General features: G+C 39.4%; 1 protein-coding gene across 2 annotated transcripts in view; it reads right to left on the bottom strand.

Annotated features, from left to right (window-relative positions):
* The window catches only part of ptprn2 (protein tyrosine phosphatase receptor type N2), a 171711-nt gene that overhangs the window by 49801 nt on the left and 107584 nt on the right, over positions 1-14326 (bottom strand). For both annotated transcript variants that reach the window (XM_030756189.1, XM_030756188.1), the window contains exon 11: positions 8738-8802. In XM_030756189.1, the coding sequence (XP_030612049.1) occupies positions 8738-8802 (65 nt within the window). The remainder of the gene's footprint in view (positions 1-8737; positions 8803-14326) is intronic.

Below are 14326 nucleotides of genomic sequence, written 5' to 3'. Positions count from 1 at the left end.
TACTGTCATTATTTATTTAGCAAAAACTAACCAAAATGCACCAGTCCTGTGAAAAACTAAGTACACCCAATGATTCAGTAGCTTTTAGAACAACCTTTAGCAGCAATAACTTAAAGTAACCTTTATCAGTCACTCACATCATTTGGCTTCTTTACATTGTTGCTTCACTTCATTGAGGTTTGCGGGCATCTGTGTATTCACAGCTGTCTTAGGCCCGGTTTACACGAGAAAGTTTTCAGATGAAAACAGTAACATTTTGATGCGTTTCGGCCTCCCGTTTACACGAGAACGGCGTGAAAATGATACTTTTTGAAAACGGGTTTCAGAGTGGAGCATTTTCAAAACGCTCCGATCTCTGTTTACCATGTAAATGGGTGAAAACATTACTTTTTGAAAACTGGGTTACTTGCACATGTGCACTATGGTTCCGACTTCTATATCCACATCGTCAACTTGTGGCATGGGAATGGGAACTACTGTGCTTTCAGTATCTTGCGTTTCCGAGATCGTTGAAATGTTGCAGTCTGAACGCGTTACTTTTCAAAAATGAAAACGGTAAAACGACATCGCTTCTGCTGAAAACGTTCTCGTGTAAACGGTGCCTTAAGGTCTCGCCACAGTATTTAAATAAGGTTGAGGTGTGAACACCTTGATTCTTTTCTTTTTCAGCCATTCTGTTGTAGATTTGCTGATGTGCTCGGGATCAGTGTCCTGTTGCATGGCCCAATTTGTGCAAAGCTTTAGCTGTCGGATAGATGGCCTCACATTTAATTTTGAATATTGTGTTATACAGAGGAGTTCATGGTTGAATGCCCAGGTCCTGTGACTGTAAAACAAACCAAAATCGTCACCCCCTCCATCACCATGCTCATGAGGTATGACGTGTTTGTGCTTACCAAAATGTGCATTATGGCCAAACATCTCCATCTTGGTCTTGTCTGTCCAAAGGACATTATTAAGGAAGCATTGTGGTTTATTCAGATGCAACTTTGCAAACCCATGTCGTGCTGCCATTTTTTTTTTTTTTTTTTAGAGAATAGAATTTCTTCTGGCAACCCTTCCAAACCAACCATGCTTCAGTATTTTTCTAATTGTACTGTGATGGACTTTAACATTGAGCATGCTGAGGCCTATAAAGTCTGAGATGAAGCTCTTGGTTTTTTTTTACCATTTCTCTGAGCACTGCAGGGTCTGACCTTGGGGTGAAGTCATTCCTGGGAAGATTGGCAACAGTGTTTTCCACTTGTGAATAATTTTTCTCATTTTCAGAAATGGCCTTATAACCTTTCCCAGATTGATGGGCAGCAACATTTGCTTCTCTAAGATCACCGCTGATGTCTGTCCTCCTTGGCTTAGACACCTGAATGCTCCAGACCAGCAAACTACTGAAACTTTTGCTTTTGTAGAGGCGCTCACACTTGCTGATGATGAATTAATCAAGTCATTTGATTAGGAGCACCCGGCTGCATTTTATCCTCTTGATTTCTATGGAAGCAGTAAGGGTGTACTTAGTTTTTTGTTTCTGCATTTTGGCTTAATTATTGTTAAATAAATAATGGCATGGTGTAATATAGAATGCATTATTGTCTGAGATTATATTTACTTTGCTTTTTTAATGATTTCCTGGTACAAGAAAAACTTAAAAAGAAAACCAAATGCTATCAATGAAATAAGGTAAATCATTTACACTCAAAGCATGAGTGCAGGCGAATTAAAAATTAGTAGCACTCCATAAAAGAAACCAGGACTGAAACAGTAACAGGGCTTTTGGTTGTGAAGCTGAAGTATTATTGAGTGAACAATTCCTAACAGTGTAAGGTTTTTCATGAGTGCATTTTTTCCTTTAATTTTATCTAAACCTTCATAATACCTCCAAGGCCACCCCGACCTTGTTATTTCTCTTCCAGGAAGAGATGAGTACACCAGAAAAAAATAAAATCTCTTATTTAATACCTTACCTAAGGTGGAAGAATTGCCCTTCAACAAGCTGAGTAAAAAATACCACTGTCAACTACACACAGTAACCGTGCCTCTCTTTAACAAAGGCAGCAGAACATAAAAGAAGTGAAAGGTAGCAGAGCAAATACTTTACATTCTGATACTCATTAAAAACAGACAAGTCTACCCTTACCCGAGGGAGAGCACACGTCATGATATAGAGAGAGGCAAATACCAAACTGCATGGCTTGGTATCAAAGGCATTTCTGCAGTCCAAAGGTCAGGTGATGGTAAAAGGTTGCCGGGAAACGGGGCTGCTGGACGGGCTTTCATCAGTGGGAGGCAGCTGGAGTCTCCAAAGAGGCAGTGTTACATGGGGCTGCAGGCACAGTGGGGCTGCTCCAATATGACATTTCACATCCAGATCTGCCACAGTAATGGCATTTTAGCCACTTTTAAAACAGCAAGATTGGCCTTCCTGTACTGTTGAAATTTTTATAGCTGGCAATTTTTTTATTGTTTGGGTTTATTACAGTTTCTAAAGAAGATTGGATAGGTCGTCAGTGAAGAAAAAGGCAATGGAGGACCAATGTGGAATTGATTGGCTGATGGAAATACATACTTACAGCCTACACAATATGCACACTACTCAACACACGCATAGGGAGAGCATGTACTCCAAAGTGCAACCCAGTCACTTTCATCTCCTCAGAGGAGCTACAGTGATGCTTAAATAAGAATAAAAGATCCTGAAATTAACATAAAAATGTATTTTCCCCATCTTGTGATTTTTGCAGCTCCAGAAAACCAACATGGGGAACTATGTTTTGAAGTAAAGCATATTCCCATGCCGTTACAAGATCAATTTGTAGAGCTCTTGTCACAGTTATTTATTTATTTCAGCCAGGGTATCTCTTCTCTCTGGTAGGAAATGGTCAGTGTAGTTTTCCTTTGAAGTCTCCGCTGAAATTATTTGTCCCATTCCCTCGGAGAAATTGCAGTCGCTGGTGGTTGCACATGGTATTTGTTGTTAAGTGGAATGTGCTACAATATTTGGTCTTTGTTAGATTAAAGGAAAGCAAAATGCACTGATTTTCCCTCATATCTAAAAACATGGAAATAAATATTCATGTGGAAAAAGAGTTTCTGCCAAAACAAAATGCAAATTTACAGTGATTATCTCTGAGCTACAAAGTTATTGGATCCAGTTGAGTGCATTAAGATGTAGTTTTTGTTGCCCAAGTTTCAGCTGCCTTGTATCTGGACGTAAAAGTGATGCATTCAATCAAATGTCATTTTAAAGACATGAAGATTAACACGAGACTCAATTGACTCTGTAAATGTGTACATGCTGACCTGAGCAAGCTATGACATGATTGCATCTCATGTCATCCAGGCTACGTCTGTACTCACAAACACTTTTGAATGCATAAGTGTGCTCTGCATTATGACGCCTTTTGATATCTCAAAAAGTTGAGTGCAGAATTGTGTGCACTGTATATTTTGCTGTGCAGTGGATGGACCACCACTTAATTTTCAACCAACTGGATAAGTATAGATTGTGAGCACATCAGGTGATGATAATTCTAGCAAGCTAACCAAGAGCTGTTAGGCACTGGTATTATATTTCCTGTTGTGTTGTCTTGATGCTGTCACTGAATTCAAATTTCAAACTATTTATTTATTTAGTTAGCTAGCTATTTATTTTGCATTTTTGTAAAATAGTACATTTGAAAAATCATGGATAACAGCAATAAATATATTTTAATTTGTTGGATTAACCATTACAGAAACATAAAAAAATGATTTAGGTATTTACCAGTACTGTTAATTTAGGGAAGCTGTGGCATAAACCTTACACTCTGCGGTGGTCTAATAAATTTGTTAAGCACTGTATCACACACACACTATGCGAGTAAGTACAAAATGTACACTGTACTACACTGAAGATTAGAGTAAAATTACAGTAACAAGTATCCAAATTAAGACACAGTGGATGTTTGCAGTGTTCGCATCAGCTAGTTCAGTGTTGCGACATTTGTTAATTGGCACAAAATACTTCTAAGACTGACAAGCTTGTGACTGGTTTTGTAGGTTTTTGGTGTGATTTCTTTGTGGTTACAAGAAAAGAGCCGCATAAAACATTTTGCATCAATCCATCCATCCATCAGACTGATATCGGCAAAATGATACTTTTATCCTTAGAAATATGCTTCTATGACCAATACGCTGTGTATTCTCAAAAATGAACACACAGAAAGAAGAGACATCACTATCTAGACAAACTAAATAATTAAATACTAAATAATAATAACTACATAATCAAGATAATAAATAAGTAGTTCATTAAAAATGCAAGTGTAAGCTAGTTTGCCATTGCAAAGCTGAATTTCAGTGCAAAATATATTGCAGGATCAGTAAAATGCTTTGTAGTTCTTTGATTTTGATGATTTGATTTTGATCTTTATTTTTCCATTTTCACAACTACAAATGGATAGTTGTCTTTAAGTTGATCACCTTTGGGTTGTTGCTTTCTCATTAGATTTTTTGGATCCAACAACAAATTATAGCTTCAGTCTATGAGTTAACATTATTATTGCCTAACACGTATGGTTAGATGTAATTAATAATTAATAATAATCGATATTACTGTATAGTTGCATGACTGCGTCCACGTGTGGCTAGCTGTAGACTCCCCTATACATACATATGGTACAGTCCAACCACATACACAAATAAATAAATAAATTTATGAATACTTCTTTACGTTTGTTTTAAAAAAAAAACTGACTCTGAAACAACATAAACATGAAAAATGTAAATATTCAACCGTGAAGCAATAATCTACTTGTGAATTATGAAAAATAAATCAATAATGAAAGTTTCAAACTGATCAAAGAAGTGCAAAGCGTTACATGGACGCTCCTGGTTGGCCTTATTTGAACTTGAATTTACATCTTTTTTTTTTTTTTTTTATACAGGAAGTCTGTCAGAACATTTTCATGTAGCATTAATTATGGCACAGGATATTGGAAAGAAAGCCTTCAAATCCATTGTGAGGGGTCATCATTACATGTGACCTTTCTCTGAAATGAGTTTTGCCTCTGTGCCTTTGCACTTATTCATTTCATTAGAAATATAACGTGGTCTTTCAGATATCATAAGATGATGGCATTCTCCCACCGGTCCTCTAGACTGACATGACAGGATATAACCTACCTATTTCGTGAATTAAAAACAAAATGGAAAACCATGTAAAGGCATAGGTACAAATAAACAGTCAGACATCTGAAGAGTATGCAGAAAAATGCAGAGTTGAGCCCTAAATAGCGGTGAGAGGTAGTGTAAGGGCAATTTATTAATACACCCATTTACTGTACAAAATGCATACACAACACACATACTCAGTGCAGAGACTCCCTGTCTGCCATATATGATTTACATTTAGTGGTTGAATAATCAGCTGACACGTAGCTCAGGGAATTCTCTGCTTAATGAGTACCTCTTCACATAAGCAGTTTGCCGGAGTTATTTGGAACATGAGACCGCTGTCAAAATGTCAATGAATCTCAATTTAAGTACCAACTTAATCACATGGGGACCATCTAATGCAGGCAGGCTGGATGCGGAGCTGCATCCTTCGTGCATTTTCTTATAAATATTGGCACAAATAGAACAGAAAACTGGGAAAACATGATTAGAACGTTTTACATGTCATTAGGCATTAATTGTGACTGATTGTTTTGAGAAATTTCTAATTCAGCAGGTATATTGGGGATATTAAACTTTGGTTAAGAACATGTTGATAAGGAGCCCTGTGGTACATTAGGAAATATTTTCTCAGCTTCTCTCCGGATGGGTGTTAATTATGTCAGCTGTCAGGACTGTTATATTCTCACAATTTGTGTTGAATATTTAATTTTTTATCTTGATGAAAGCTTCAGCACACTCGTATCAGCGTAAATCTACGCGTGCTCTTTAATTATAATGTAAGTTGGTGGTCATTAAGACCCTAATTGACTGAGAAATACTTTTTACAGGGAATACTTTTTAAACATTAAATAATGCCTCACAAGTGGAAAGTAAGATTTAATCATCTTTCACTCAATTTTTCAGATGACTGGAAGCTACTGTTTTCAAGCCTTAGATTTGTAGTTTGACATTACGTCCAGCAAGCAATCTTTTCCACCCCCCCCCCCCAAAAAAAAAAAAAAAAACCAAACCAAAAAAACAAAAGAAACACTTTTGCAGCCTCCCTTTTGTTCCCTCGCCTCTCCCTATTGGTACCAGTCATGCTGTGTCTATGGCTGTCAGCAAAAGCAACCCCTTTTCATGGTGTCTGGTCGCTGCCAGCTTTGGGTGTGACTCACCAACCGCACCTCCTGCACAGAGGAAGAAGATACGAGAAGGCGGGGGGGGGGGGGGGGGGGGGGGGGGGGGGGGGCAGCGGAGAGAGATGGATGGTCACACAGCTCTGTGCCTTCTAGGAACGATGATGTTAGCGGAGCCAGTATGTGGTACGATCTGTCAGGGTTTATTTTCTACACTTAGAGTACTAAGTGTCTGAAAATAACATGGATATGTTCTCTGCATATGGTTTCAGCCTAGTATGAATATAGACAGTGGAGTCAATAAGAGCTAGACCACGTCAACCATGAATTTTTTTCCGCTTCACTTCTTTTCTTCCTCTCAGTTCTTCACACATTTACAGACTCATAAATTGCTGTGAGGAAACCTCCATTTGACTGCTGGGTTTCCACAAGCATGCAGCTCCCACTCGGGAAACAGCTGTTAATAAGAAAGATACTCAGAAAATACACCGCCACACACACATACACTGTATAAGAAAAACAAAGTAATCATTTTCTGCCCCCCCCCCTCCTTCGGTAAGCCAACTTCTTTGCAATCTATAATGCAGTAGATATTGCTCGGCCTATTGATTGATGTCTCCTTCCTCCACTTTGACATTTGCTTATCCTCGTCCGCATCTACTGCTATTGACGTTTGTTCTATCTGGACATCTTCCTAAGCTGTTTTGTCATTTGTCACCTCTTAAATAAAAACGGAGGAGGGTGGGAGTTGTCAGTGATAAGACTTAATGATACCAACCGCTGTGATGGGTTTATACAAGCCGAGGGAAAGAATATCGAGGGAATGAGTAGTACCGCTTAATTTTCAGCTCTATACCTCTTATGGTTTCATGGAGCAATTTAACCCAGCCTATTTCTATTTCTGTCACTAATAAGCAGACTAGAGACGACCCTCTTTGCAACCTCTAGCACACATTCACTCATAACTGTGGTCAATTTAGTGCAAATTTACTGAAAGCAGGCTTTTGGTGTAAAACCTTTTCAACTAATGTATTTGAAGGGCCCACTCCACAGGCTCTCCTGTCAAAAGCTACTATTTTCCCCAACTTACCCTCAACTCTCCACTTCTTGGATGCAAACTGGTGAGATCAACAGATCCACATTAGAGCATCACAGATAAAAAACACAAAAAACAACAACAGCAACAACAACAAAAAAAAACACCCTCTGAGTGAGTTTTCAGGATTTATACTTTGCCAGCTCACGATTTGTAGTAAACGCTGCGCTTCCTTAACGTGCATTTCAAACACAGTCTGGCGCAGATTTTCTCCCCATGAGGTGGAAGACAGATCCTTCCTTTCCTCCCTCCCTCTTTCCATCCTTCCCTCCCTCACCCTGGCTCCTGCAGAGAGGCTATTATTGCAGCTAATTATCTACAAATAGGCCCAATATGACAAACACATCCCTGTACCAGTGCTGGCTAAGTGCAGGAATCATTCTAAGTGAGAATAAAAGAATGAAAAAGGAGGCGAAGAGAGGCGGACAATGAATAGGACAAAAGTCACAGGAAAAAAGGAAAAAAAATATGAATCAGACATAATTGAGAAGAACATGATGAAGACACAATGTGGAATGAGATGAGAGAAATTGTGGTCCTAAAAAAGATATAAGTGGGAGGCAGATGGGCGAAGAAAGGCAGTGACACCAAAAGGAAGACAGCATAGAAGGGACTAAGGCAGGAAAATGATCTTGTCTATACAGTGTGTTGTTGCCATTGGCAACTGTCCTGCTATGCACAGACCATATCCAGTTAACTCCCAGCATGCCTCATGATCAGGGCAGCTCAGGGGTCTAAGGCTGTCTGTCTCATTTTCGCAGAGAAACTCATTTACCGGGCAAGCATGGAGGGCTACGACGCATCAATAGGTGCTTGATTAGATCCTTACCTTTGATACATATGAATATTTATCAGTGTAGAATAAATACACATTTGCTCTTCCTTTCATCTGGATCATCCGGAGGGTCCTCCTGCTTGCCTCTTAATTTCTTCCAATGAATATGTCACAGGAGCATCAGTGCTCCCTACAAAGTGACAGCACTCAAGATAATCTGGTTATTGTTCCTCGGAGGTGTGATCAACACTCACTTTAAGTTTTGCAAAATTGGGGCTTTTGTCTCGTTATTTTTTTATTTCCCATGGTGACAACAGCTCTTAGAGACCTAAAGGAAATGAATAAGGGGTGGTAATCACTGCAGCAGACTTAAAAAGATGTGTTTGAAATTTGTTGCTGCATAAGATTAATGTTTGGCTGCATGGCTGAAGCTGCAGGTGTGATATGGATGCCAAGACAAGTTGAAATCACAGAGTTTTTCCTGTTTGATGAGCTCCAACACAGAGAAGGCACACAATCACTTAAGAACACCCACTCGCTCTCTCTTTTTAAACACACAGAGCTGAATAGCGGATATTTTTAGTGAGTTTTACTTACATCACTAACTCCAGCCTCCACTATCTTCAGGCCCGTCTCCTTCTCCAGCTGCTGCTTCTGTTGGACTGCACGGGGAGACAAAAGCAGAGGAGGTGTTGAATATGAGCAGTGGATGACAAAGTAGCAGATTTTTCAGTTCCTGCGGCAGAACAAGTGGACAGTGAAACTGAGAATGATGCAATGGATGTATCAGGCTGAGTCAGATGTCAAACTGGTCATAGAAAATGTACAGCCCACACATAGTCAGAAAATCTTCGTCAAGAGGGAAAGGAAAGCAGTCTCTGGGGAAGGACAGCAGTTGACAGCAGTCTATGGTGGCACTTTGGCAAGAATGAATTGTTAGCAGGCCTACAACAGGTAACAAAACAAAAGTTGTTTTCACACATGAACTTTGGGCAATTTCGGTTAAGATACATTCCACAGTCTTCATTTCTCTCATACTCTGTGTGGTTTAATGTTGGACACAGCATGCAGGAGGCAGCACATGGCACCTAGTTACTAGTGGTAAATGTAGTGGCTTATTAACTGCTGCACATATGTAATCCAGCATCAAAAAGACTTTTTACTAGGATTTCTGATCCGACTGCGTGGGACATTGGTGTTCTCATATACACTTTTTGTTGGGTAATATCTACAAAAGTTAGGTGCATGTGTGAAAACAGATAATGACTATGGGAACTCTAGCTGCTCTGTGAGACTGGACTTGGACACAGTGATAAAATAAACTAAATCCTAGTTCCAGCATGCTAATAGTGATAATGCAACCATGATGCTATTTAAAAAAAACAAAAAACAACAACTTTATTTTACCAGGTAAAATATTTGAGAACCAGTTCTCATTTACAAACAAGCAAAAATGCAAGGCATGAATGGAAATCCCATTTATAACGACAGCACTAACTATGCTATGCCTCATATGATTACTAAAAATGGGACTGCGGGTCTGCATTATGATTCACTGAGTTTTGGGGGATATGACAGCATGTAGATGAAAGGCTGATGCATACTGCATGACCATTTAAAGCAGAAATAATATAAACAAAGCTTTGGCACATATGCTGTTCGATATCTTACTTTGGCATGCATTCTAACCATAGACTGCATACAAGAGATGTCACCTTCGGGCGTGTAAATCTGCATGTTTTTTAATGGCCACCAGGGGGCGACTCCTTAGATTGGAAAATCTGATTGTATAGAAGTCTGTGAGAAAATGCTTCTAATCCTTACTTGCTCTTGATAAATACTTTCCTAAGTGGTCTTGGTTTTCAGTCTTCAATACAGCAATTACAACCCCATTCAGAGTAAAATGGATATAAGCAATGTATGTTTCAGAGCTACACTGCGACTGGCAGGTGGATACCGTGAGAGCACGCTAAGTGTTCTTAAGGTCAAAATACTCAAGACAGGAATCCACAAACTGACAGGTGATGCCACAGAGGCTATGTCTGTCTGTTATATACAGTCAATGATGCTAACATTTGCTAATTGACAGAGCTGTCGCACCATTTTCACACCACTGGGGAAGCTCAAACCGCAACATGATGACGGTGCCAGATGAGAAGTTTGGTGATTGTCAGATGTCTTTATAACTGATTCTAAGGTTGGCATGATTATATATACTAAATTTTACAGCAACGCATGTAAAAGTTGTCACTCATAGAGCTGGAGACAAATTTTCTAGAAACCCCAAATATAAAAATAAAAAAAAATTCAAGGCTATCAGTTTTATAATGGAGAAAAATGATGGACAGCTAGCATGGCCAAAACAATAATAATAAAAGAAATTACAAGTAAAATTGTACCGCTATCCTCAAACACATTGTGCCAGACCTACTGAAGATTACCAGACAGCACATGAAGTGCTTGTGGATTCACAGCATACAATAACTTGAGCTCCTGCCTTTGTTCTTCCAGTAATTAATACACCACCCGAGTTTGATCCTCAGATCTACTGATCTAATCAAATATGGCATGCTATTTCCAAAGCTTTGTTCACGAAGGATATTCTCATGCAAATCTAACTAAAGTGAGGCAATGTTAAATATCCATCGTCTAAGATCACACGTTCTGCCGACTTTTTCTGTCTCCCTGTGCTTAACATCCCTTCCTCACTTTGATGGAAACATTTATATTGGAAAACAAAATCAAAGGGACCTTAATAGATTATGCCAAATTATAGAGTGAAACAGAAAACAGAGCATAATATTAATTGAGTTGGTTAGCATGTGAATGTGATTGGTAGTGGGGGAAAAGGAAAAAGAGTGCAGTTAAAGGGAGAAAGAGAGCAGGTCCTTTAAATCTCATTTCCCCAGATGAAGGCTATGCAAATGACCCTGAAGAGCTGAACCCCACCTCACACTCCAAATTCAGCAAGGGCCTGTTTAATTAGTATTTTAATCTATCCCAGTGATTCCACTCAGTCCACAATGTATGCAGAATTTTACCTAATTAAGAACGCTACTTTTAGGATAATCATCCATCTCTCTGGCTCTTCCTCTGTCGCCTTTTCGCTGTCTGGTTATTAAGGATCCTGCAAACATTGATCATCCTATCATCTCATCAACATGGCGGCAAAGGGGACATCTTATACTTTAGTTGTCAGCTAGGGTTTTCTGAAAGATGTCTAAAAAGGAGCTTAAAGAAAGCTGAGAGAGAGCTGGAAAGGTCAAATATACATTCAAGGTCTCTGAAGAAGAGTGCCACATAAAAGAAGACAAAAGGCGGGGAAAGAAAATCTCCTGCCATTAGTGAGAGCAGAAAAGTCTTCGGCTGGCATGTCTCCAAGATGGAACTCATTTTCATTTCATGCTGCCACCCCCTGTATTTAGTCACAGACATATTGGCTCTCCATAGATAGCGACAGTACCTGCTCAGTCCCGGTGCTGTTTAGGAGGGGGGTAATGAGCGAGGTAATTGGGCCCAGCTGGGTGAGGGCGTAGGTGGCAGAGGGAGGTGAAGCTGCTTAAAGGTCATGCAGCGTTTTGGTCCTAATGAGGACCCCTCTGAGGGTCACAACACATCACGAGTCAAACTATGAAAGATTAGCCAGGAATCAACACGTGTCACAGAGTCTGCAGCTCAGGTTTGACTGACAAGCTGGCATTAAGCATCTTCTAGTGAAACCAAAGGAGCCTGAAGGTCAGTATTCTTGTGAATCAAAGCTAAAACCTCTCCAATCAACCTGAGGGGAAGGGCAGTCCAACAACAGCCACTTTAAATATAAATACAATGTACTTGCCAAGCTCATTAGCTGGCATCGGGATGGATCTGGGCTGCAGAGAGAATCCAGCCAACGGGTAGCTTGTTCTCTCACTGACTGCACCGATAACAGCCTACAGGATCTCTTTCTGGTCACCCCTTATATTAACCTCCCACTGGAGCTCACTCTTTTTCTCTTTTTTTCAAAGACACACACACACTGATTTTGTAGACTTCAAATTAGCCACCAAATACTCCTGACAGGCTGTGGAAAAGAGATGTCAAGTCTCATTTCAGAGAGGCTCCTCCAGCCATTTTAATAGACATTGTCTGAGTCTATTTAGTCAAATCTCTAATACTGGGATCTGATCCCTGCTGTGCATTTGATCTTTTTGGTTTCCAAGTCATATTAGCCAAATCATCTCATGTTCTGCAGTTTTCATGTGCTTCATTTTTAAGTGCCTTTGAGAGAAATTATGCACAAGGAAATTAGTTTTAATGCTAATATAAAAAGAGAATTGGGTAGGACTATTTAAAAGAGAAGGTGGCAGATTTATATGAAATATTGGCTACAAAATAAACTAAAAGTTGCCAATTTTAAGGTCTTTTGTTCTGCTTTTTTTCTTAAAATTCTGGTTGTTAAATGGTGTGCCGTGGGACTTTGTAAAAACTATTCATTAGCACTGCAACAGTCAACTGCACAAAAAAATGAAAAATGAATTGCAAGTTAGTGTACCAGTACTCTGTATACACTCATCTACCCTAAAGAATCCTGTCCAATGGAACCCAAATCTGTTCATGCAGTAGCTTGATGGTAGGAATTATGAACGCAAGCTCCAGCAAGAACATGGCTCTGACTGACAGTAGAGATTAGTAAGGAGGAAAAACAACCACCTTTTTGTACGGAACAACCCACAACGAACCACCAAACAAATCACCAGTAAAAGAAAAAAAAAAAGAGAAAAAAAAACGTTTGCTTTTGCTTAAAATAGGGAGGTTAACAACCCTCACCCCGAGGGTGTCATCTTCTGGGAGAGAGTAGCTAATGCTAGCATGGCACTGAGCATGGTGGCAGAGCAAATGGAAACCAACATCCCTCATGAAAAAAAAAAATTACTGCAAAAAAAAAATGCTGCATCTGATCCAGAGGCACCAAGGCCATGTGTTATACTGTGGTGTATAGGTACAGGAACATAGCCACACTAAATAAATAAATATAAATAAATAATAAATAAATCGTAGGTCCAGATCCTACAAATAGCCTGTGTTATGATTGCTGTTGTATTTATGTTATCATATGTAACTGGTGTGTTTCCTTTGTTTTTGTGAAAGGTTCTGCACAGTGTGTGAGCGTGGATATGCTAATTGAACTGTGATTGGTACAGCCAGTGCACAGCTTACAGATGACTGGCTTCACCCTGAGGTCCATAAGGAGCAAAGATGCTAATTTATTCTCCTGGTTTTGTAAGACTGTTCATTAATAAATACAACTTTTATTCTATGTTAATAAGTTGTTTTTGTGGCTGCTTGGAGCTTGGGAAAATGGATGCTTTTCATGTTTTTGTCTCGGTTTCCCCCTAGACAGGATGTAAGAAGCTGTCAAAAGTGCCTTCATCTGACAATGCAACCCACAGAAGTACTGACGGCATGTCAGATGACACCGTGTCTTGAAATTTTGGCTTGTCCTTTGCTGTGCATTTTACACTAAATATCTGAAAACCACTGATTTATATAGTAGCGTTAGTGCTAGTGTAATTACTGTGCTCCCAGAACACGTGTACAAGAAAAAAAAGGAAAATTTTTAAATTTTTGCGAGGGAGTAAAGGAAGAAGAACCTGATGCAGTGAGATTTCCCAGCAAGGTAACAACTTTCCTGTTCCCCCCACTGCTGAGTGGAAAACAACTCGCGCCATATGGAACATGCAATCCGATCACAGTTGTAGTTAGTAATAACTGCGGGTTTGTTGGGCTGTTCTGTAAACTGAGACACCAGTTGTTGCTCTTCAGTTTTTCTGGCAGAGTAGCTGCTCAAAGAGTGCTGCCTCATTAAACTGCCTTCATGGTAACACCTGTAACCACAGCAGGCATCAAATCAAGTAGGCCCAAAAACTTAAGGATACAAATGAGATGTTCTGAGTAGTTTTTTTTTTTATTCTAATACTGCTGTATATATGTACAGTATGTTTGTAACAGACACAAAACATTTCAGTCTCCACTTGAGAAGGATTTCAGCTACCTCCAAGGGACATTTTCTGTTTCAAACATTATCCTAGTTCAAAGAATCCCTGGAAGAGTGCAAAGACCTTAAGTGTCTGCAATGGAATAAAATCTAGTTCATATGTTCTTTTGCATCATGCCATCACTCCTTAATATCAAGACTCATTGTCTGTG

The sequence above is a fragment of the Archocentrus centrarchus genome, chromosome 20, assembly GCF_007364275.1.
Source record: "Archocentrus centrarchus isolate MPI-CPG fArcCen1 chromosome 20, fArcCen1, whole genome shotgun sequence".
NCBI classification, from domain to species: Eukaryota; Metazoa; Chordata; class Actinopteri; order Cichliformes; family Cichlidae; genus Archocentrus; species Archocentrus centrarchus.
This window is presented reverse-complemented; position numbering and strand designations above follow the sequence as displayed.